This window comes from Brienomyrus brachyistius, chromosome 4 (genome assembly GCF_023856365.1).
Source record: "Brienomyrus brachyistius isolate T26 chromosome 4, BBRACH_0.4, whole genome shotgun sequence".
NCBI lineage: Eukaryota > Metazoa > Chordata > Actinopteri > Osteoglossiformes > Mormyridae > Brienomyrus > Brienomyrus brachyistius.
The window spans coordinates 14229934-14254491 of NC_064536.1; the positions used below are offsets into that span (position 1 = coordinate 14229934).

At 44.8% G+C, this 24558-nt stretch overlaps 1 protein-coding gene across 1 annotated transcript; it reads left to right on the forward strand.

The window, feature by feature from the left end:
• The first annotated feature begins 8314 nt into the window (after positions 1-8314).
• paxip1 (PAX interacting (with transcription-activation domain) protein 1) lies at positions 8315-24558 on the forward strand. Its single transcript, XM_049011794.1, has 21 exons — positions 8315-8521; positions 9308-9442; positions 9771-9814; positions 11127-11190; positions 11327-11437; positions 15478-16098; positions 16176-16986; positions 17120-17214; positions 17545-17640; positions 18467-18604; positions 18809-18930; positions 19980-20164; positions 20543-20586; positions 21101-21168; positions 21923-22025; positions 22265-22433; positions 22803-22903; positions 23287-23421; positions 23564-23639; positions 23730-23789; positions 24159-24558. The coding sequence occupies exons 1-21, from the start codon at positions 8441-8443 to the stop codon at positions 24173-24175; spliced, it is 3276 nt and encodes a 1091-aa protein (XP_048867751.1). The 5' UTR covers positions 8315-8440; the 3' UTR covers positions 24176-24558.

The window sequence follows — 24558 nt, forward strand, 5'->3', positions numbered from 1 at the left end:
TACACATTTTGAGAAAATTCTTCTTCTATTTAACTGTAGTTATAGTTTGTGCTGTGATTCTTTCCATTTTTCTATCCTTTATAAATTATTGGTGTTCAATACAGAGACTGGTATAAACAAATTACTTCAAGCATATTGTACTGTGGTCCTGGTTATTTGCATAATTATTGTCTCTTTCCTGGCGTAATTGCGTCTTTTTTGGGATGCTGGAAAAATAAACGCAAATAGACTGTGAAGGAAATGCAAAATGCAAACGATGCAGGTATTTTTCCTCTGAAGATAAACGTATATATAGCCAGCTGTCTGACCTCACCCAGGGAATCCCTCCCCGCTGGTCAAACCAGGGATCACCTGACGATCGTAATCTCACAAGGTCTTGGTCGTCCGCGGCGCCTTATCCGCAGCAGGTGCTGCTGCATGCGGGTCTTCAGATTTCTCCCTCACTTGTTATGTTAATAACTCTTCCGACCAGGAAAGGCGACGCATGAATAATCAAGCATAATCAGATGAAATGATCTAACAGGCCGGCACTCCAGCGAGGCGCCAGGAACCCCTACGTCTCTTCAGATTTAACAGTCTGACCGCAGTCCAGTGATCTCTGTTTGCGTACAACCCTCTCGACAAGCCTCTGGTCGCAGCAACAGTTGTAGCACTACGACGTATTAAAATCAGCCACTGAATCAGTTTCGCTTCGGTGCTGCTCCATGACTCACTACAAATCCTAGCAGATGCAGAATATTTCACTCGTCACCTATAATTCACTGTGATATTTGATGTATAAGGAGACTACACTGATTTGTTCTGACTCTTGCTAGAATCATGACACTGAATCACTAAATAATTCCAAACGCATTGTTACCCCAGTAACGAAATGATACAAAAATTCACACTCTACACTTGCATACATTGTGATCATTGCAGATTCTTAGTTAAATATTTCTAAGGTCAAGCTGCCATTGTACTCTAATTACATCACTTACAAAATACATATCAAGGAATACGGGGTTGAAGTCGTTTTGAAGGTTTTTTTCCCCGGAATCAAACCCCAAAAGGACTGATGCGGTATAGTACCCTCAAGCAACACACTGGATGAATGTCTCCAGTGAAAACAGACTGGCATAAAGGTTGTAGTTTGGATAAAGGAGGCAGCTAGGACATTTTATATGAATATTTCAGGGATGACACTGGCAAGCAATCTGGAGAAATAGACGTCTCCTCCAAGATTTAATATCTAAGCGTGTATATTTCCGTCCACAAGCCTTGGAGTTGTATTGGGCTTTCTTAATTGGTTTCTGAGGTGTTGCTTGACCGTTGTTGAATTAAATTTTTATCTCGACCGTTGCTTAATACGTTTTACACTGTTAATGAAAATAAAAGTAGCTCATATATTACTGTCGGAGTAGAATGCAAAGAGAGAAATGTAACATAAAAAAAAAAAACTAATGTCAGGTTTCTCAAACTTATCATCTGAAACACAAAACTATAAGCCAAACTATATTCTGTAGATTCATGATAAAACGACATTCTACCATGGAAAACTCTCTCTCTCTCTCTCTCTCTCTCTCTCTCTCACACACACACACACACACACACACACACACACAAACACGTGTAGGGTATTCCTATCCTTATGGGACCCGCTCATTCACTTCTATGGGAAAAATGCTAACGCTAACTATGACAGCCTTAACCCCCACCCTGCCCTAACCATAACCATAAGTAACCAAGCAAAATACAAGAGTTTTTGCATTTTTACTTTTTTCATAGCAGTCACTGATTTTTATAAAATAGAGTTTTCCCTTATGGGGACCAGGAAACCGGTCCCCATAAGGGAAAAAAATGGATATTTATCACGTCCCCATAAGGATAGGTATACCCGCTCGCACACACGCACACACACGTACACACATGGACTTATTACCATGGATGCTCCGCTTTACATTGCATGGTCAGTCATTGAACACCCTATCCAAAAGCTCCATCAGCTAGATATGAAACTGATTTTCCAATTAGGTTGTGTGATTCCTCTTGAGAGAGATATACTCACTCCAAGCAGAAAGGAAGTGACTTTCGGTCACATTCCCGAAGAGGCTACTCTGGTCCGAGAGACAGATATCTGGATAAACTGCTGCATGGAGAGAGGCAGCAGAGTAATTAAATATCCCTTGTATTTCAATACATAATTCTTTAAAAAATTCGCATATACTTACATAAACACAGGCGTCGCACGCAGTTGTAAGTGCATTATGTGTAACTGACGCGGACGCATGTGTCTGACGGTAAGATCGCCGCCAATACGCCTTAGAATCCGAATTTACTTACCTTTCCGAATAATCGAGAGGAAGCGCACTGTTGCGAGCGGTATCTCAGCGCCCGTGTCGGTGCGTATCCTTCAAACCAGAGCACCGGCGCTGCTGTAGTTGACAAGCAGCCTGTATTTCAATGTGTTTATCGACTCCGGAATAAACCACAGTTGACGAAAGGGGTCCATTTACAACTCATAATCGCGCATTGCAAACAGCATTATGCGCGCTGGAGTTCAGGACACATGTCTGCCTTACGGATGTTTGTTCACCTTGTTTAAAATTGGGCTACACCGTACAAAACTCTGCAGGTCACATCAGAGTTTTTTATTTTTCGGTATACATTTAATTAATATACAGTACATAGCTGGCCGTTGATTTAGGTGTAACTGGAACCTTGACACACACGGCAAAGTGGAGTTAATAATTAATTTCTTTTGAATCCAAGGAGCTATTGGGCTCCGCGGGGAAAGACAGTTCTTTGCAAGAAATAAATGAGTCTCGTGCAGCTCAAATTGAATCCTAATTAATTTTTAAACAATTAGTCACACCATTTACACTGCACGACAATAGTTCTTTAAAGACCCAAGAAATGCCCCCGTGAGGGTGTGATAGATGGTTTCTAAAGAAGCGTACAGCACATTTAGATTTTCAGTACAAAGAAAACAAAGACCTAAAAATTAAATTAATTTAACCGTCCGCTTATTTTTAAGGCAATAATCCCCTTTTATAACGGATCCTTTACCTCTTTACATTAGCCGTAGAAAAGTCCCAGGCAGAAAAAAATATATCTGGTAGGTAAGTTTTACGATTCGTTATCAGTTCAGGCTTTTGCCTCTTTAAATATAGGCTACAGCCCATGGTCAGTTTATTGAAGTTCGCAGTGAGTAGTAAGCCTAGTGACTATGCCTTGTCTAAAAAGATTTTGTCAGGATATAACTTCATGGATGCTTCTTATATATATATATTCTCCTAAAGAAACCTCCAGTCCTCGGTCGTGTCTTCCTTGTCCTCAGCCTCTTTCGATGTGTCAGATCCCAAAAGCTGAAAGTCAAACATCGTGAATTGGAACAGAATGGGAAAGGGATTGCGTCTTCGTTTTCAATCTAGCGCTGATCATGTGTGCGCAACTACCAAAAAAAACTTAAATCCAATTTAAATTTTTTATTTGATTTCCGGCAGGAACATAGCACCGATATGGAAAAGCATGTACAATCGATAACTGCATATTTATCGTACAAACGTGGAAATGAATCCGCAGACATGGGTATTGCAATAGATTTGGGGGGTGGAATCTGCAGGTGTTTCTTCTCAGTGAGAAAGGAAATGCAATTGTAAATATTTAATTTTTATTTTATTTTTAATCACGATAAGAGAATAACTCCATGACAACTGAGAAGCAATTTCAGGCAGTTCAGCAAGACAGTAGAAGGGTTAGAACAAACATAAATTATTTTTATGCGTTAACGTGATTTGACTACTGATTTTTTAAAAGTTTATGAGTTCGAGGCACTTTGTTATTAATTTCCTTTCGGAGTCTCAGTTTCTTTTCTGTTTCGACAACGAATAATATTGATTAAAAGCACAGTGCTTTTCTAATTTCCTTCATTTCAAACGGCGTATTGCCTTGATTACTCTATTAAACAGATCACTGATTTAATCGACCTTCGGTGTAACAGCACGGAACTCAGTTATTATGGAACTGGGCTTTTGAACAAAAGGTTGTCGTATTCTTGTGTGCAAGGTGTGTCCCTGTAGTCGGACATTAAGTTAAATTTCTTTTGTAAATATTCTGCTGAATTATTGCGGGAAAAGAATATTAGCAACAACAACTGCATGAGCGTTTCGTGCTAAACCACCCTCGCTCAAGTACTGGGCGCACTGATGAAGACTTTAGGCAGGAGAGTGGACGACTCCAGGTTGGGATACTGCATTTCTCACAGAGACATTTTCAATCGTGTACCCGCCAGAAAGATGTCTGTCACAAAGGATCGTCAGGGGGAGGGTCAAATGGAGTGCTTTTTGAAACAAGTCAATTTTCAAAAGTGTTAAGAAATATCTGAGAAAAGCCCTCCCCAGAAATACCTCCCAAAGAGGTATGCAGCTACAGCGGCTTTTGGATGAACCACTTTGTGTCGTCCAATCATAACAGGGATACTTCAATATTCTTCCAACTTCTACCTGCTGTGAAAGTCTGGCTACTCAAATATGATTGGCTAGCACCTGACAAAGGAGGACGCACCCGGGGCCTTTTCGCACCAGCAAGAGTAGCTTTGCAGAAATATGAGCAGTGTGTGGAAATTGAGCCATTCCGAGATGAAAGTTTTGAGAATGTCAGTCGGCAGGAGTTTGAACCTTGAACAGTGGGTCAGACTAAGATCCACTGCAGAACCATGTGGAAAGAAATAGCACAACCTTGTCATTTCCAGGGTCAGAGATAAGATCTTCCAGGATCATGCAGGACAACAGTCCAGAACAAGGGGACAAATAATAAACAAGTATAACACATGGATAAAACATATAGTGCAATGCAAGAGGCAGAAGTAAAAATATGTCTTGTAAACATGAAACGTACACAAATGAGTGTAAGTGGAACAATAGTCATGAGCGTTGGGTTAGTGTCCTGTAAGTTATATGGGGTTTTGCATGACCAAGAGCATTGAATGTCAATGTCAATAGGTACAAAGGAGAACCAGCTGAGAGGATCGACCTTATTATTCAGTATTATTGAGTATAAGCACCATTCTTTCCTTAATCACTGGTTCCATGTGGTCCAAACTCAATCCTGTGACAGGCCTGCCTTTCCTCAAATCTTGTTTACCCTAAATGCCTCCCTCACCTTGATATTATACAAAAAAAGCGCTTTTCTTAATTTCCTTGTAAACCCCTGTTTTTATGCCAGTCCATGCTGTTATCGATGGACACGCCAAGGTGGCGCTCGGCCGCATCTACACTCTCCTTAGATGGTCATGGAGTGGTCAATGACTTCCCGTTTAGCCTTAAGTCCACCACAAGTTCCTTTGTCTCTTAGCAAGGTGCAGTGTCTGTGAGCACCCCCTGCTGGGCTGAATGCACCTGTGCTAAAGACCAGGTTTAACTCCCAGATTCACCAGGTCCATCTAACATGCTGTAGCCATTGATCTTCTTCAGGCCTCTCCATTCCTCCTTCATGCTTTTATTCTCTGGCTTACATTCAATCCTCTCCCTATATTTCCTTCTCCCCTCCCTGACCTTCTCCTTCAAATCCCTCTTTGTGGGTCTAGTCTCATTACATTTATTTCAAATGATGATGCTGTATTTGCTATAGTACAGGTTAACTCTATAGTACAGGAATGCTTCTTTTCACATATCCCATTGTGCTCTCCTTTGTGATTTGAGCACAGGGTCAGACCATTTATCTGGCAACCCTGGAGCATTTGGGGGGGCAGGGGTGGGGGTCTTAAGGGCCTTGTTCTGTGGCGACGTGACAGTTCTGTGGAAGGCAGGGCTCTAGCCAGCAAACCGTCCAATCACACGCACAGAGGCCTAACCCACTGAGCCACACACCAGCCCCCAAGCAGACACTTTCGTCCAAAGCAACACGGAAGTGAGTATCAGAAGGCAGGGTCAGTTAGCCCCTGGGGCGTTTGGGGTAAAGGGCCTTGCTCAGTGCTCATGCCCAATGAATGAATTAAGAGCCAGTGAAGAGCCCAATCAGTCTTCCCGTCCTATCACCTTCTTCCTGGTGGAGTGTTTTGGTGTGTTTTACAATCCAGCGCTTGTTATATTTCAGACAAAACAAACTGTTTTCCAGGGAATATCTACGTTCACATAGAAGCTGATGAAGTTCATGATGCAGTGAGAAATCCCACTGGCATCCTCACCCTACAGCCCACAATACATGTCCCTCGTCACGTCTGAGTAGTTCTACAGAACCTCCGATGTTACTTCTGACTACGCACAGAAAGACTATGGAGTAGTTCCAAAGGACAAGACCTGCCACTCGCATGCATCCAGACAAGCTTGTCATTTGAGATAGCCAAATGGTGTTCTCCAAGTTGGAGAAGCACTACAAATAAAGGAGGACTTGGTATAGGCTATAGGAGGAGGGGCTAATTTAGATTGTCACCCTGATACTGGAATGGACAACTGAAAACCACTCTGTTCATTCCATTATACTGCACTAAATGTTGGGACATTCCAGATCCAGAAGCTACAAATCCAGATCAAGATTTTGGTTCAACCAACAAGTTGAGTATAAAATAGCCACAGTCACAGAGTACTCAATTGGTTGGTAGAAACCAAATCTTGGTCTGGATTTGTAGTTTCTGGACCTGAAATGCCCAACACTGCTAAATGGTATTGGATAAACCAAGGCCCTGATGACCGTTCCACCTCTTCTGCTTGCAATCCGACAACCGGGCTTTCCAGTCTCCATCGGGAAGCATCTGCTCTGTCTTAAGCAGTGACCCCGAAAAGCCTCTATGCTAAACACTTTAGCACCATTAAGAACTAAATCAACTTGCTGCTCAAACAGCTTCTTTCACAGGCCATGTTGTTGATAAATAAATCCTGGACATTAATCGCTGTTACCGCTGCATGTATGGACACTGTGCACCATGCTGTGCAACACTGCGATAAACATGTATTATGGAGAATAGAAGGATATACAGCCTCTTTAAGTTGTTTTGCAAACACTGTTGCACATAATGATATATTATTATGCGTATTATTTTCAACATATACATAATCGTTAATATATTAACAACTTTGATTAAATGTTTATCCACAACCTTTGTATTGTCAGTGAATGCGCTTGTATTTTTTTGCTAGCAGGTGATGAACATTGACAGCCATGAATACCGACGACAGTAAATGGAGTTATTCACAGACCCTAGAGTCTAATCAAGCTGCACAGCCCGCAGATGTAAATACCAGTGGAGACGACCTCCCACCCCCGTCAGTCAAGTCTCTCCGTTGGTTAGGAAGTCGGAAATACGCAGACAAGTTTAGCGGCAGGAAGGCTCCCGGATTACCGCCTGCTTTTACAAAGTGGCGGGTGGTGTAGTGAGTAAGGCAATTACACTGCGAGTGAACCATTGCTGATTTTATCCGAAAAGAGGGCTTGTCGTTAGAGCTGAAAGTGGTGTGAAAGGTTTAATCTTTTTACACTATTATACAAGTTCAGACTCCCACACGTAATGTCTAAGCAAATGCCACAATGTTGGAGGTGTTTGAGCACATAAACTAACTCCTAATATTATGTACCATATTTATTTATCGTCTTCGCAAATAGTGGAGAATAAGAACAAACTTTTCTAAAATAAACTCCAAAAAGCACATCTTATAACATCCCTCTTCGTCTGATCCTTCTCCAAGAATTGAGAGGGATATCCTAATTTGCAAAACACAGGGCAGAGTAACAGTACAGAAAGGAGGCAACGATCTTTAAATAGCGCTAGAGACTGCAAGACCACGCAGGGAAACAGTTATAATCTTTGGACAAAACTGCACAACCCGAATAAAGTGTACTAATGAAACTATCATACAAAGCATTACAGTTATGCGTCGCATATTTTCCGCGTGTTTTTGGCGCTTTGTAGTTGGAATAAGGGTCATACTTGTTTGATAACATGATAGATCTAAAGAACGAGTGGTCCTGACATAAAATTCTGACTCGTGGACAAGTGAGAAGAACACTAATTTCCACAATTTAGTATCTATTCTGATTGTGTCTAACTGTTATTGCTTATACATACACCGATGTGGCGCCTTACCGTCAAAGCCTAAACCCAGAATTTGGCCCCTCCTACCACTTTCAAACTCTCATTCATGGGGGGAATCAAGAAGTACTTCAAATTAGTAAACATGACAAATCCTCGATGGTTATACAGTGAACACAGAAATAGTATATTTTATATTTATATCCATATATAAACATAGAAAATCTGACAATATAACCTCTAAATGAACTATAGTGACTATAATGTCCTTCATGCACCCCTACAGAGACTAATGCTTACGCCCCAAAGCGCGCTTAGTACTGTTTGGCGCTTATGTACTGTTAGAGGAAGAAATATTGCTACGAAAATAACTTTGTGTTGTTTTGTGTCCGCTGATCAGTCACTCCTTTTCACTGGATTACCGTCTTCAAAATAATGTCGGATGAGGAGCTGAAAGTTCCGGACGAGCTGTTTAAAGATGTCAAATTCTACGTGGTTGGGGATATTGACCAAAAGGTGAAATGATCCTAAAAGCTACATAGCTAACTGGCTATCAGTTCTTGTTGACCAAAAAACACTACCAAGTATTGCTAAATGGGGGGACCTCTTCCATACGTATTGAGAAAAACCTCCACATGGAAAAAGTTACGATCGTATTAGTTACCTTTGAAACTGCCTTTGAGAATTAAGAGTTTTCATAGCTACCATTCTGCAGTGGTGTGAATTGCTTGTCTTGGACGAACCTAGCTTGCTAATGCATTAAAGTGCCGATCGAGTGGCTGCACGGAGTTTGATATTACGGAGTTTTCTCGTGTTCTTATCAGTGCTTATTTTGTTCAAACCGATGCCTGGCAAATGAGCCGTATGTGTTTTAATTGATTGACTCCTGTGTCTTGCTGAATTATGAGCTTCGTTCTGCGCATGCTCGGGTCTGTGTAATAAGCGGACGGCGCACGGGGTATAACTTCCTGCCATATAGTGAGACCGAGAGCGAAGATGGGCTGGCCGCTACTATACCATTAATACACGTTTTCAAAACGTGATAAGTGCCAACCAGATACTGTGCTTGTTTATTTTGCCGTGCCGTGTATTTTTATTGCTATTAAATATAACAGAAAACGTGTCGTCGTATGTGTGTCTCTTGGTTTTGGTGACAAATATGTAAATGTAAACAAATGGTTGATATCACGGGGTCTTCACGCATGGGAGTCGTTATAATTAAAATTTTACTGGCTAAACGGTATAATTCTTTGTACTTGTGTGTTCTGTGCGTCAGGTTGATTACTGCATGTGTTTCTTTAGGTGGTGCAGTTACTCAAGGCAGGTAAGGCGAAGGAGGTCTCCTACAATGCATTGGCCACCCATATCATAGCTGAGGACGGGGACAATCCCGAAGTCGGAGAGTCCCGCGAGGTCTTCGACCTGCCTGTCGTCAAGGTTTGCAACCCCCCCCCCCCCCCCAAAAAAAAGACACTTGCTGCAGATTCACTTGTGTTGTATTGTGATTGATGACGTTAGGCAGCCTGTATAGCATGGCGTCACATTGAAGCTCCTCTGCATGGAGAGAATTCTGCACCAAGAAATAAATGCACGTATTAAATGTTTTTGTTTACATTTAATTGACTTGTTTATCGGAACAGATTTATTTATCTTGCACAGTATCTTGCATGGCTGCAGCGGTACTCGGAATAACACAAAGTCAGATGCAGTGAAATGATGAAGCAATTGTGACTGATATAATATCTGATATGTTTTCTCCTTGCAGCCTGCTTGGGTGGTTTTGTCTGTGAGATGTGGAGACTTGCTTCCGTATCCTTTTACAGTCCACACTGTGTTGCAAGCTCTCTAAAGTTCGACACCCCTGAACTGCCGTCAGCATGGTTACAGCCAGCCTGTTCTCATTATTTCTCAGTGTGAGCTTTTTTTCTGGGCTGGTTCTGTCGTCATGGTTAAATATATGTCATATGAAATTTTGCTAGTTGAAGCCAGAGCTGCTCTTGAGACTTTGACAGTAAGTCTGGTTATGTGATGTGTATTGCTCAACACACATAGCCCTGTTGCATGTAGGACAGTTGTTCTGAATCAGAATCAGAACCCTTTTATTTTCCAAGTATGAAAAGTCCAAGGAATTAGTTTTGGTGCATGAGGCGTACAGTTAAACATACAGTCGCACGAAAGACATTAAATAGAATGAAAATTGAAGTAGGAATCTGCAAAAATATACGAGTAAACATGTATATACCAGTCAAATGTTTTTGCACATCTCAGGTTTTGCCAAAATAACTGCCAAATAAAACAAGTTTTCTTTGTAACATGGAAAGAGCATGTAATAATAGATGTGCTTATGTGAGTGACCGGTGTGTGAGTGACTGGTGTGTGATGGGTTGGCAGCCCATCCTGGGTTGTTCCCTGCCTTGCGCCCATAGCCTCCGGGATAAGCTCCAGACCCCCTGCAAGTCTGAATAGGGCTCAGTTTCAGAAAATGGATGGATGGATGGATGGATAGAGTATGTAACAGTGCATGTCTGACATCTTATTAACTGTTTGTGTGGTGGTGGCATGGTCACAATCTATGCTGTCCTTTAACTTTAAATTCACTAGTTAACAGTTTAATCCAATGAAACAGAGCATTTAATGTCCCATGTAGAAAGACTGCCTCAATTGTTCTCTGCTGTTACAATTGTTAGAGGAGGTCACTGATGAACGGTATGACGTTTTCTTGTTAATAAAGGTACTCAAATGGTGATCATACAGTAAACTCATTGGTTAGCAAAGAATATATATTGAGTTTATTTTTAGTAAATGTTAAATGAGTAACATGCACATGTGGAAAATCTCAGTGTGTGCGATAAGTTTTGACTGGTGTTGTGAATAATGTCGAGACAGTTATAGATCATTTGGCAGCTAGATACCTTGAGCCACGTGCATCAAAACATTTGAAATATCTGGTTTGCTCCATTTTTGTTCCGAGTATCTAAGAGTATTCAGTCAGAAATGTTTTAGTAATGATTTGGTATAAACAAGAATGTTGAACATCTGGTCTCCCAAATGTCATTTTGGATAAAGTTACATGCCTGGTATAACACATGACGGTTTATTTTTCTTAGTGCACATTTTACAGAGTGACAGGTTTCTCCCCAGAATCCGGGCAGGTATTCTTCGGTGTCACTGCATGTCTACCCAAGGTACGTGAAGCATGTTTCATGTCTTCCAGCCCATGCCTGATAGCTGTTTGTTAGTGAGTTACCAGTGTCAGGGCATTGTTCTGCTCATACAGTGAATGAAACCGTCGTATCTCTGACCTGTGCTCTCTGCTTTTAGCTGCCAGAGGATCTGAACACTCTATGGGCATTAATTACTTTCTACGGAGGAGACTGTCAGCTTAATCTTAACAAGAAGTGCACTCACTTGGTTGTGCCGGAGCCGAAGGGGGTAATTATATCTGACTTTCTCCCTGTTTGTTGTTCTCCTTTTTTCTCCCTTTGCCTTTGTAATGGCGTGTGGCTCAGTGGGTTAAGTTGGTGTGCCTGTAATCAGAAGGTTGCTGGTTCAAACCCAGCCTTAGCATGTCTGTGGGTCCTCGAGCAAGGCCCTTAACCCCCAGCTCCCTGGGCGCCCCAACAGGTGGCTGCCCTTCATGGACAACTTACTCTACAAAGAGCAAGTTCAGGGAGGCGTAAAGACACTTTCCCCCTGGGGATCAATAAAGTATCTATTATTATTATTTATTATAATATATTTAGAAAGTTTATATCAATATTTTTAAGTTCCTCTGCCAAAGAGTTAGTCTAGTTAATAATTCCATGTCAGTAAAGATACTTTTATGTTTTTAAAGTATTATATTAATAAAAGTCTAAAGAACTGCAGTCTTTTCAGGACTGGTGGTTTTGTGGCTTTTATAGTGCTCTTTTCCTGCAGTCTTTGTCTAAGTAATTTACATGCAATTGATTGGGCACCTTTTATGTTCTGACAGTAAAAAGGCAATTGGAATGGCTAGCATAGTGCTAAGTGGCTATTTGTATTGACAAGGGGCTTGGATTGGTTCGGGTAATGCTAAGGGTTCCAGAATGTGAGTGTGCTGCCAAGGGGATCAGAATTGGTAGCAACCCATTGCTAGCATAATGCTAAGGGGCCTGGGAGGGACAGTGTATTGCTAAGAGATTAAGAACAACTAGTCTAATGCTAAGCTTGGAGTTAGCCAGGAATACAGGCGGTTTTATTTCTGCACATTCTGCATTGTAATCAGCTTTAAGGAGAAGATGGTCTATGTGCAGTCTTCGTCCCAGTGTCTCCTGAGGGGCCTGTTTGCCTGTGGTCAGTTTGGGCCTGTTTGCACTGGTTTTTATTGGTCACGCTTTTAGGGGAGCACTTTGTTTAATCCTTATGACAGGAAGGGAACTCGGGGCGGGGGGTTTATGGCCTCTTCTGGGGAGGTTCTGGGGGCGTGCCGAGCAGGACCGTTACCCTTCCTGGCTTCAGACAGCTCCATCAGCACATTCGGCGTCTACCTGAAAGCGCTGGACTTGTCAGATAGCTAAACTGAACTTGCAGAGACGCCGTTAGTGCAGCTGATTCTGATCAGGCCTGTTTCACACCGCAGCGAGCGTTTCGTCAGCCCTTTGAGTTGTCAGTGTTGCTATGACAGTCATCGCCCTTTATTCAGTTGCCTGTTATTCCAGATTTTGTATTTTTTTTTAGTCCAGTTGATTCTTTTTAGATGAAAATCTAAGAAGGTGGTGTCTCATGACATTCTGCTCTTTTCACATCTTTCTCAGTGTTCCGGAAATGTCACCTCCAGCAGCTCCTGTCTCCCCAGAGTTTTAAATATGTGGTTGCAGGAATGTAGAATCTCTTTGTCATCTGTTAACATGGGGGAAGTCTACTATGGATGTTGTAGATTTTCATTTATGGAACTATTGTGGGAAAAGTGGATTGCTTAATTATTTAATTTTTAAAATAGTTTATTATGTTTACATGTATACTGAGAATGTAAATTGTTGGTCCCAAGGCGATTTGATTTGATTACAATTACTGAGGAAGCGATTCCATCCACCTTTAATTGCTATCCTTATTCATTTTGATAAATTGATCATTAAATTATTTTTATAACCTAAATTCAAACCATTTAACCTCACTGGAAAAAATTCACAAATATCACCATGGGAACCTCATTACATTATGGAATGCAAAGAAAGTAAAATCTCAGAACATAAATTTTTATTGTTATTATTAATCAGGGAGAACACACCAGTGTTAAATTTCCAAAAGGCCGACTAACGAACTGTACCGGGAAAAAAAATCAAACAAGCTACCTGATAAGGGGTTGGGCAGCGGTGCTACTTGCTGAGCTTCCTGACGCATATTAGCGGAATGATGTCGCATCGTTTTTTTTTTTCGTGGAAAACCAAAAATTGATCTGCGGGCCAGATTTAATAATGAATTAGAAGCATGTCACAGGCTGGTACTTTTGAGACATCTTCTAAGAGATGAATAAGCTGACAAAATCCCTCGTCCTCCACTATGGAAATCGGCTGATTTAAAACGCCGTCATCTCCATTAATTTCATAGTGTCTTTAGCTGTGGGTGCTGCTGACTTTGAATACTGAAAAGTTTATGCTTCATGGGCAAAAGTATTGGGACACACCTCTTAATCATCAAATTCAGGTGTTTCATTCAGACCCATTGCACGCATGGCGGATAAGGTATATAAAACCAAACACATAGCCATGTAGTCAGGTTTATAAACATTTCTGAAAGAATGAGACGTTCTGAAGAGCTCAGTGAAGCGTGGTGTTGTCATAGGATGCCACCTTTCCAATTAGTCAGTCCATGACATATCTTCTCTGCTAGGTTTTCCACTGTCAACTGTAAATGGTATTATTGCAAAGTGGAAGCATTTCAGGAACAACACACTCGGCCACAGACTGGCAGGCCACATTAAGTAGCAGCGGGGTCACTGAGTACTGAGGTGCCAACACATCATTGACTCAATAACTGCAGAGTTGCATACGTCCTCTGACATTAACCCCAGCACTGTGAGCCGGGAGCTTCATGGAATGGGCTTCCATGGCCGAACAGCTGCATGGAAGCCTCACATCACCAAGCGCAATGCCAAGTGTTGGATGGAGTGGTGTAAAGCTCGCCGCCATTAGACTCCAGAGCATTGGAAACGTGTTCTGTGGAGTGACAAATCACGCTTCTCTGTCAGGTAGTCTGACGGACAAGTCTGGGTTTGGCAGGTGCCAGGAGAACTTTACCTGCTTGACTGCATTGTGCCAACTGAAAAGTTTGGTGAAGGAGGGATTGTAGGGTTTTTTTCAGGGGTTGGGCTAAGCCACTTAGTTCCAGTGAAGGAAACTCTTAATGCTTCAGGAAACCAAGACATTTTGGACAATTCTTTGTTTCTGACTTTCTGGGAACAGTTTGGGGAAGGCCCTGTTCTGCTCCAGCATGACTTTGCTCCAGTGCACAAAGCAAGGCCCATAAAGACATGGTTGGGTGAGTTTGGTGTGGGAAAACGTGACGCGCCCACGCAGAGTCCTGACCTCAATCCCATCAAACACTTTTGGGATGAACTAGAATGGAGATTGTGATCCAAGCCTTCACGTCCAACATCAGTGCCTGACCTCATAAATGTTATTCTGGATGAATGGGCAAAAATTCCCACAGACACACTCCAAAACCTTGCGGAAAGCCTTCTCAGTAGAGTAGCAGCTGTTATAGCTGCAAAGGGGGACCAACTCCATATTGATGTCTATGGATTTAGAATGGGATGTGTAAAAGTTCCTCTGGGTGTAATGGCCAGGTGTCCAATACTTCTGTCCATATTTCAGCTGTTAGTATCGACCCAGATTGATACTTTGGACCGACGCTAACATCTTGATTTTTAATAAATATTGGCTTATACCAATATGTTAACCCATATGTCGTGCATCTCTAAGGTCAACATTACTTTTTACTTAGCTAGCTAGTTAGTTGCGTCAGCGTCTTCACTATTGAACATTCTGTGCTACAGAGCAGGGGCGAGTTTCCCCAAAGCCTCGTAGAGCAAAGACTACCGGGTAGCCCTGCCTTTTTGAATGTTAATGAAATTTGTGTGCCGACACTGGTGCTTTGTGCGTCTACCGACGGCACGTGAAAGTGAGAGCGTGCAACCCTTAAGTAGGAATATCCTTATTTTACCCACAAAAATGGCTTCAGATCGTTGCCTGGAATCGCCACCACCTTAATAATTGATTCATATCGATACAACTTTGCAGCCCTAATATATACATGTGTAACGATTCTATCTATTCTGATACGTTGACCACTTGGCTCCCGATTGGAACTAGATTGTATTGCTCTTTGCTAAATAGACCAGCTGAGTTAGAGATGGCAGCAGTTGTTCCTCCCTGGGCGTATGGGTTAGCAGATGGAATATGTGTCATATGTGCAAATTGGATGCTGATCGTGGCCTGTCTCCTGCCTCTTAGGAGAAGTATGAGTGTGCTCTCAAACACTGCGGCATTAAGATCGTCACTCCGGAGTGGATTTTGGATTCAGTGGCTGAGAAGAGCAGGAAAGATGAGGCCCCGTACCACCCCCGGTTGACCTATCAGGAGGAAGAGGAGGAGAGTGAGGAGGAGTATGACCGTGGTTCTCAGTCGGACGGCAGCTATGTGGAGCGGCGTTCCCGGCGTTCCAGCCCACCTTTCTCCCGGGACGGTTCCCCGCTGAGCACGACCCGCGGGCCATCTCCAAAGCTCGAGCGGCGGGATGAGCTCATGTTCGACGACTCCTCTGACTCATCCCCGGAAAAAGAGGAGCGGAACCTGAACTGGACCCCCGCGGAGGTGCCCCAGCCCACCTCCGTGAAGCGGAGGCTACAGGACAGAGACTCGGGCCTCATCAATTTGTGTGCCACCGTGCCCCCCTTACCTGGCGTTACACCCCCTGATGGCAGAGCTGCCATGCTGAGCACGGGGCAGGGTGCCGCAGCCTTGGATAGGCCACCCGATGTCATGGGGCCCTGGAACCCCACTGCACGGACCCTGAGAAACATCACCAACAACACCGACATCCAGCAGGTGCCCAGGCCCTCCAACGTGACCCAGGTATGTCATGGTGCAGTCGGTCTTCTGCGTGCCATTGAGAAAATGCATATCTTCTAACGCTCATTTGTTTCTGATAGATTTTACAGAGTCTTTCAGCACCGCCAAAGGTGGAGCAGCAGTCAAATCAGGGCCAGATGGGCCACCAGAATCCTCTTCTGTTCAACCAAGTCAAACCACAGCCCCAGCCCATCGCAGCAGAAGCCCAGCAGCCTCCGTCACATGGAATCCCACAGCCGCTGCAGGTGCAACAGCAGCAGCATCAGCACTCACAGCACCACCCACTTCTCCACCTCTCGCCGCAGCAGCTCATGCAGCAGCAGCAACAGCAGCAGGGTCCCCCGCAGGGCTACCTGCAGCAGCAGCAGCAGCAGCAGCACCAGTTCTTGCAGCAACCACATCAGCAACAAGTGTTCTCGCAGCAGCTGCAACAGCCGCCACATGCCTTCATGCAGCAGCAGCAGCAACAGATTCGTCCGCAGCAAATGCTTCGGCCCCCACTACAGCCGCAACAGCATGCATTACAGCATCATGCATTACAGCAACATTTGCAGCAGCAGCAGCTTCAACTGCAGTTGCAGCAGCAGCAGCAGCAGCAACAGCAGCAACAACAACAACATCTGCAGCAAAACCATCATCAGCAGCTGCACCACCAGCAGCAGCAGCATCTACAGCAACAGCAGCAGCACCTGCTGCAGCAGCAACACATGCAACTGCAGCAGCAGCAACACCATCTCCAACAACAGCATCAACAGCAGCAACATCAGCATCAGCAACAGCAACAGCACCAGCAGCTCCAAGGCCCTAACTCCCAGCAGCCCCTGCAGCACCAGGGCCCCCTGCAGTCCCTACAGCCTCAGCAGCTGTTCGGCCACGAGCCCGGCTTGGACAGTAAGGCCCGGGTCATATTCTCCTTGTAGCTGTCAGATTGCAACACCCGTAGCCAGCAGATAATTCTGACAGATCAGACATTAAATTGCCCATCACTAGGCGAGATTAACGGGTATGTAAACCTCCCTCGTAGTTCCCGAGGACAGCTTCCTGGCTGGCTGCATCTTCTCCATCGCCGACTATCCCGAGCAGATGGCGGATAAGCAGCTGCTGGTCACGTGGAAGCGGGTGAGTCTCGTAGTCTCCCCCGTGGAGGGGGGGGGTTGGGGGCAGCTTGCAGCTTGTTCAAGATGAAAATCTGGGGTGATTCTGTGCTGTTTCACCTTGGAGCGAGGTACTCTACGTCCTGATGTGTATCGTGTTACATCGCCACTGTGAGAGGATGTCTGGTGTTATTCTGCGGGTCCCTGTGACCCGAGGTGCGTGCTCTGTGATGTTCGTTTCCTGTGTGCTGTACCACATTCCTGTTGAGGCGGTCTGGCTGTTGACCCGGAAGGGCAACTACACTTGGGGTGACCTAGAGACTGCGGGACCTGAGCTACTGCTGCTGCATTGCAGATCATCCAGTCTTATGCTGGGACTGTGGATTCGTCCCTGAGCAGCCGCTGTACTCACCTCCTGTGCGAGAGCCAGGTCAGCAATATGTACGTCCAGGTAAGTGCTGCCCCTATGGACATACTGTCATGTGAAGGTATACATGTGTGCTTGTCTGTGTTTCTGTGTCTGTGCCTTGCTTGCTCTCTCTGTTAGTATGTCTGTCACTCTATCCAAGTCTGTCTGTGCCTGTGTCTGGATATCTCTGGCTGTCTATGTCTCTCTTTGTGTGTCGGTCTCTGTCTGGCTGTCTATGTCTCTCTTTGTATGTCGGTCTCTGTCTGGCTGTCTGTCTCTTTGTATGTCGGTCTCTGTCTGGCTGTCTATGTCTCTCTTCGTGTCTGAAGGTCTCTATCTGGCTGTCTATGTCTCTCTTTGTATGTCGGTCTCTGTCTGGCTGTCTATGTCTCTCTTTGTATGTCGGTCTCTGTCTGGCTGTCTGTCTCTTTGTATGTCGGTCTCTGTCTGGCTGTCTATGTCTCTCTTCGTGTCTGAAGGTCTCTATCTGGCTGTCTATGTCTCTCTTTGTATGTCGGTCTCTGTCTGGCTGTCTATGTCTCTCTTCGTGTCTGAAGGTCTCTATCTGGCTGTCTATGTCTCTCTTTGTGTGTCGGTCTCTGTCTGGCTGTCTATGTCTCTCTTCGTGTCCGTTGCTCTCTATCTGGCTGTCTTTCTCTTTCTGTCTGGCTGTCTGTGTGCCTGTCTCTGGCCGTTTCCCTTTCCCTTTGTGCGGCTGTCTCTCTACCTTTTTCTCACTGTCTGTCTGTGTGTTTATGTCTCTGCCTGTCTTCGTCTGTGCACCTGTCCCTGTCTCTCCATTTATGTATCTGTCCGCAAGTGTTTTTAGCCATCCCTGACCAGTTCACTGCCCTTGTATCTGGGCCAGGCTTTGCGAGAGGGGAAGCGGTGTGTCACAGCCCACTGGCTCAACACCATCCTGAGGAAGAAGAAGATGGTCCCACCCCACAGGATGCTGCATGTGCCGTTCGCATTCCCACCTGGTGCCAAACCTTGCTCCCAGCATGTACGCATCACTTCCTGTCAGCACCATTCTAACTGTAGTTGGGGGGGGGGGGGGGGGGGTCAAAATTTCTGTGCATTTAATTTCAGGCCTTCCTGAGGTGGTTGGTTGTTAGGTGGATGCCGGTATCTGAGGTTTTATGGGATTAAGCAGACTTTTTTTGGGTTTATTTTTTTTTAAATCCTGCGCTCCGCTTGCGACCCGCAGATTATTTCTGTGACCGGTTTCGTGGACACGGACCGGGACGACCTGAAGCTGATGGCCTATCTGGCTGGTGCCAGGTACACAGGTTACCTGTGCCGCAGCAACACAGTCCTCATCTGTAAAGAGTAAGTGCTGCCCTCTCTGGCCAGAGACGAGGGCAACATGCCATAAGGCTGGAGCTTTGTTTGCATGTTACACTGTTATTATGGTAACACTTTACTTAACGGGACACAAATAATATAGTACTATACTGTTACTCGTGTATTAATTGACCACAAACTAAGTCTTAGTTACATAGTGATCTCATGTTAATTCATCATTAATGAATCGTGATGCATTTTTTATCTCAGACAATTGCTGTATTTGTTCCTGTATCAGTTAATTCTGTAAACCTTTGTGAGGACCACTGAAGGGACAAGTAATGAATGACACAAGTGAAATACAGACCTCATGTTTGTTCATAGTGATACATTCTCTCAAGTAGCATCTATATTTGTTCATGATTTATACTTCAGTAGTAACTGAGTTAGTAGTTAGTATTTGAGCCCCGGCAGGTAAAGTGTTACCTTTATTATTTAATATGGAGTTGGACAAAACAAGGGAAATCTGTAACAATATATCAATATCAGGGACTTGATAAAGAGGAGGGCCGCCCTCTGCCTGATTAGAGGGCCGTCATACAAGCCCGAACAAAGCTGCCTCCTGTTGCTTTGAAAACTCACATATTGAAGTTTTACAGCTCTTATATAGCTGACACATCCTGCTAATTGGCAGGCAGCCTAATATGACTCACCTTAGCAGCTGTGTTTGTGATTGTGATGCAATTATTTCTGAGTCAACCCGCTTTCCCATGTAGCCTTTCCCATTATGTGGTCTTCCATTGCATTTATGACTTGTTTACGCGACATTTCACCGTTGCGATTTGTGCCGGATGGTGGGATTTATGTCGTCACTGTTGGATGATAGTGATGGGTTTTAAGGGGAGGGGGGGGATATGTTTGGTTTGTAATGTTATCGTTTAGCTGTGGCTGTAGTGGGGTACCTTGGCCGCAGCCTAGCCTAGCGGCTAGGAAGAAATGTGATAATAGCAGAGATGTAAAGAGTGGCTTATCCAGGGAAACCCCCACCAACCTCCGCCACCAACCCTCCCCTCCCCCAACCCCTCCGACCTCAGGGCTAGCGGGCTGAAGTACGAAAAAGCCAAGGAATGGAGGATCCCCTGCGTCAATGCGCAGTGGCTGTGTGACGTCCTCCTGGGCAACTTCGAGGCCCTGCGGCAGATCCAGCACAGCCGATATGCAACGTTCGGACTTCCCGAACCGCTGGCGCCCAGTCCGCACCTGGTGCAGAACCTGCTGGGTAAGTGACCCGCTCTGGCATTTTGATGCTGTGAGGGCAGGTGTTGGGTTGCGAGGGGGAGGCGAAACACCCGACAGCTTGCATATTAACGGACGAACAGCAGGTGGCATGGCGGTTAAGCGCCTGCTCCGGACAACTGCCATTTCACACTTTGGCTGCAATCTGTCCATGCGGCGTGTCCTTCTAGTACATATCACTTATTAAAAAACTGTGTAAGCTGTAGTGTAATCAATGCATGTAAAATAATGAATCCCCCCCCACACCCCTGTATTTAGCTCTGCTGTGTTCTTTAATGTGTTTTATTAGCTGTCCGCATAAGAATGGAAGGCAATGGAAGGCTTGTGTTGAGGAGTTATGTGCTGTATTTTTGCCATGCAGCTGCCTGGAGAAACCCCGTGAAGATCTCCCCAGAAATGCTGGTGGTAAGTGTGCTCTGTCTTGGCATCATAGCGTACATGCTCCTTATCTCTGAGCGGGCATATCAAAAACCCCTGCCGGTTGTGGATGTGTTAGCATGTTATCGTGCATGCTCCTTATCGTTGCTAAAGGATTTGTCAGAAACCCTTCTCTGGTTGAGTCGTAGGTGTGTTAGCACGTTAGCGTGCATGCTCCTTATCTCTCCTAAAGGACATGTCAGAAACCCTTCTCTGGTTGAGTCGTAGGTGTGTTAGCACGTTAGCGTGCATGCTCCTTATCTCTCCTAAAGGACGTCAGAAACCCTTCTCTGGTTGAGTCGTAGGTGTGTTAGCACGTTAGCGTGCATGCTCCTTATCTCTCCTAAAGGACATGTCAGAAACCCCTGTCTTGTTCAGTCGTAGGTGTCTTGGCACATTAGCATGCATGCTCCTGATGTCGGCTGGAGGGCATGTCAGAAACCTGCTCTGAGACCTTGCCTTGTTTTAGTTTCTTCCATAATGGTTTGTGTGTCGATCACAGAGCATCCGCCTTCAGCACAAGCACAAGCAGACCGAGTCCAGCTCCCAGCCTCCTACCAAGAAGCCCAGGTGAGATAAATCTCCATGGCTCATCCCTCTATGTCCCTCCGTTCATCTGGTGTTTATTTGTTTGGCTCCATATTTGCTGTTTGCAAGTCATTGTGTCCTGCAGCATAATCCACTGCCTCCATCACGGTTCATACATTAGCATATTAACGCTTCTTAGATGGTTGTATCCAGTGCATTTGCTGTTCAGAGGATGACCTACATCAGCATTCCCCAGTTCCGGTCCTGGAGGGCCAGAATCCAACTAACTTTACAGATTTCCTTGTTCAAACACACTGACTGAACCTGGTAATTAGCTGAGTAAGATGTGCTTAAGCAGGGAAATCTGCAAACTGTGTTGGATTCTGGCCCCCCAAGGACTGGAACTGGGGAACCCTGACCTACATCATCAGTACCGGTGACATTTACTAGAAATGAACCAGGCAGGGGGGATATACTTTCCGGATGTTTGCTGACGCTCTGGGTAAACAGCACATCATCTGGAAATCTGAAAAATGCTTGTGAATGAAACAAGGCGATCCATAGGAAAGCCCATGAGCCGTGTCCATAGTGCTAAGGTGAGTCATAGTGGGTGTGTGTCACTAGGGGGCGCTGTTGGGCAGGGTGCTGACATTTTTTGTTTCTCCTTAGCAAGGGCTGGGAGAGGCTGGGGGTCGGTGACGTTTAAAAATTTTTTTTTGTTTTGTCTTGAATTCGTTTTATGGACAGCAGGCCACATGATAACCTCTCTCTCCATCCACTGCTCACTCGTTCGCAGGCTTGAGGAGCTGCCCACACCCTTGAAGAAGCTTCCGGCAGAGTCCACCCCGTACGTTTTCTTCACAGGGTTTGAGCCCATGCAGGTCCAGCTGTATATAAAGGTAACCACCTGGTGGGGGGGGCGGAGTCACAGTACACATCTGTCTTCCTGTGTCATCCAGTCAGTTTCCTCCTAACACTGCGATGATTCCACTGCTCCAATCGTAACGCAGCTTTCTTTGACCTTTTGGCTGAGCTTCTGAAGAGATTTATTTATATAACCTGTAGAGAGCATGTATGTGTGATTCCCGAGAAGTGAGGTTTGCCTGTTCAGGTGCTCGTCTCCATGTCGCCTGTGCAGAAGCTGTATGAGCTCGGGGGGGAGGTGGCCGATAGCGCCCAGAAGTGCACCCACCTCATCGCAGGCAAGGTGACCCGAACCGTCAAATTCCTAACGGCCATTTCCATCGCGAAGCACATAGTCACGCCTGAGTGGCTGGAGGAAAGCTGGAAAGCCCAGAAATTTGCCGGTATGTTCTGCCGTAGTAGCCGTGTATTAATTAGGTAATTATCTGTTATTTTCATGGTGGTCTTTTAATCACTGAGTCCCTTTCAACGTTATTTTGACATAAATTATTTTGTGTTATATTTAGGAAAAAATCTGTGAAAAAAAATTGAATATTGTTCATTAGTGATTAGAATCTGTTAACTAGTAGCCAATGAAAATGGACCAGTAAAAGTGTACCAATGAAAATGGACCATTGGAAATTGATGAAAAAGCCAGGCATCGGTTTGGTCACCCTCATTTGAGATGATGGACCGAAAGCTTGGTATAGACTTCTGCGGCCAGGGCGCGGTAAGCGAGCGGCAGGCCTGACCGTGGAGGCCTGTTTCCACAGACGAGCAGAACTTCATGCTGAGGGACGCCGAGGCGGAGGTGCTGTTCTGCTTCAGCCTGGAGGAGTCGCTGAAGAAGGCGCGCTCGGCCCCTCTGTTCAAGGTGGGGGGGGGCCACAGTGTCACACCGGGGAAGCAGGCCCTATCTTCCTGTTATCACACACATGGAACGGGATCAAGCAGAACATATATGGAGACAAAACACTGGGGGTGACGATATGTATTAAGGAGATGGTGGGTGCTTGGTTCAAATCCCGTAGTCAGTGGAGTGATTTTATTGTTGGACCCCTGAGCAAAGCCCTTAAGCCCCAAATGCTCCGGGGACTGTTTGACCCCGCTTTCAAAATGATCCATCACTCTGAATAAATGTTCTGATGAATGTAAGTGAATGTATGAAATGTAAGCTATTGTGAGTTGGAGTGATGGCTGAAATGCTCGGGGCTCAGATGAGTACAACTAAGGGGACGGCTGTTTCTCTCCTTCTAGGGGAAGTATTTCTACATCACCCCCGGGATCTGTCCGAGCCTGACCACCATGAAGGCTATAGTGGAATGTGCAGGGGGGAAGGTCCTGGCCAAACAGCCGTCTTTCCGGAAGGTGATGGAACACAAGCAGAACAAGGTAGATTGGCAGCGCATGGGGTGTCGTAGTTGCATTCGCAAGCGATTATGGCATCGGGTGGCAGCGTTATAGGTGACACCCCCCCCATATCAGAGGACATTCCTTATGTAGGACATTCCTTTGTTCCCTTTTCCATGCTCAGAGCCTTCCGGAGATCATTTTAATATCATGTGAGAATGACCTCCACCTATGCAGAGAATACTTCTTAAAGAACATCGGTAAGCCGTGAAATTTGTGTTCAGAGCCTCAGATTGGTGCGCGGAGAATTTTGCGTGCCCTGATATAACCCGCGGCTCTTCCTGTTTCAGATGTCCACAACGCAGAGCTCGTCCTAACGGGGGTTCTGACGCAGACCTTGGACTATGATTCATATCCTTTTCTAGACATCTACCTTTAACAAACCGAAATGCTATAAAATCACAATAATATAGATTTTTTTTTTCTTTTCTTTGAATCATCGTGCTCTTGTCCATTGTCTTGCCTTTGTGTCCCTCGGTGCTAAATGTACCTTGGTAAGTAATGGAGCACAACAAATATTTTAGGTGTTCTAGGTTCCAGTAATAAAAGCTTTTTTGTTTGCTAGTTATAATGTTGCAAAACACAGAGGGGCCCTTTGAATGTTATAGCTTTTTTTTTTAACCCTTTCCTCTTGAAAGGACTGAGAGCACCTGTTCTGCTTGCCTTGTTAGCACGCCCATGCTCCTCCTGTGCACTCGTCCCCTTCCTTAACAATGCCACATATAAATTCACATGATGGAGCCGCCTGTAGACGTGATTGGGCCTTACAGGCCCCCCCCGTGTGATCCTCCTCCTCCCACCTCCAGACGGCCGACACTGGAGAAGGCCGAACAGGTTCCTGCTAGTCTGGGCAGTAATAATGTACAGCTGCGTGATACTGGTTATCAGTCTGCAATATTTTATATACAGTTACTACTCGGAATCAATGTCGTTGCATTTTTTTTTAAAGAATTGAGTGATGACAGTAAAACTTGAACGTAAAAAGAAAAAGCTGTTATTTTTAAAGACTTTAAATTATAGATCAAAATAAATGTTTTTTACTGTAAAGTTCTTAATTACGTGTTCCTTTTGTTCTCTTTCATGATTTTCAAATAAAACTTTGTGGCTGTCACCATGTAA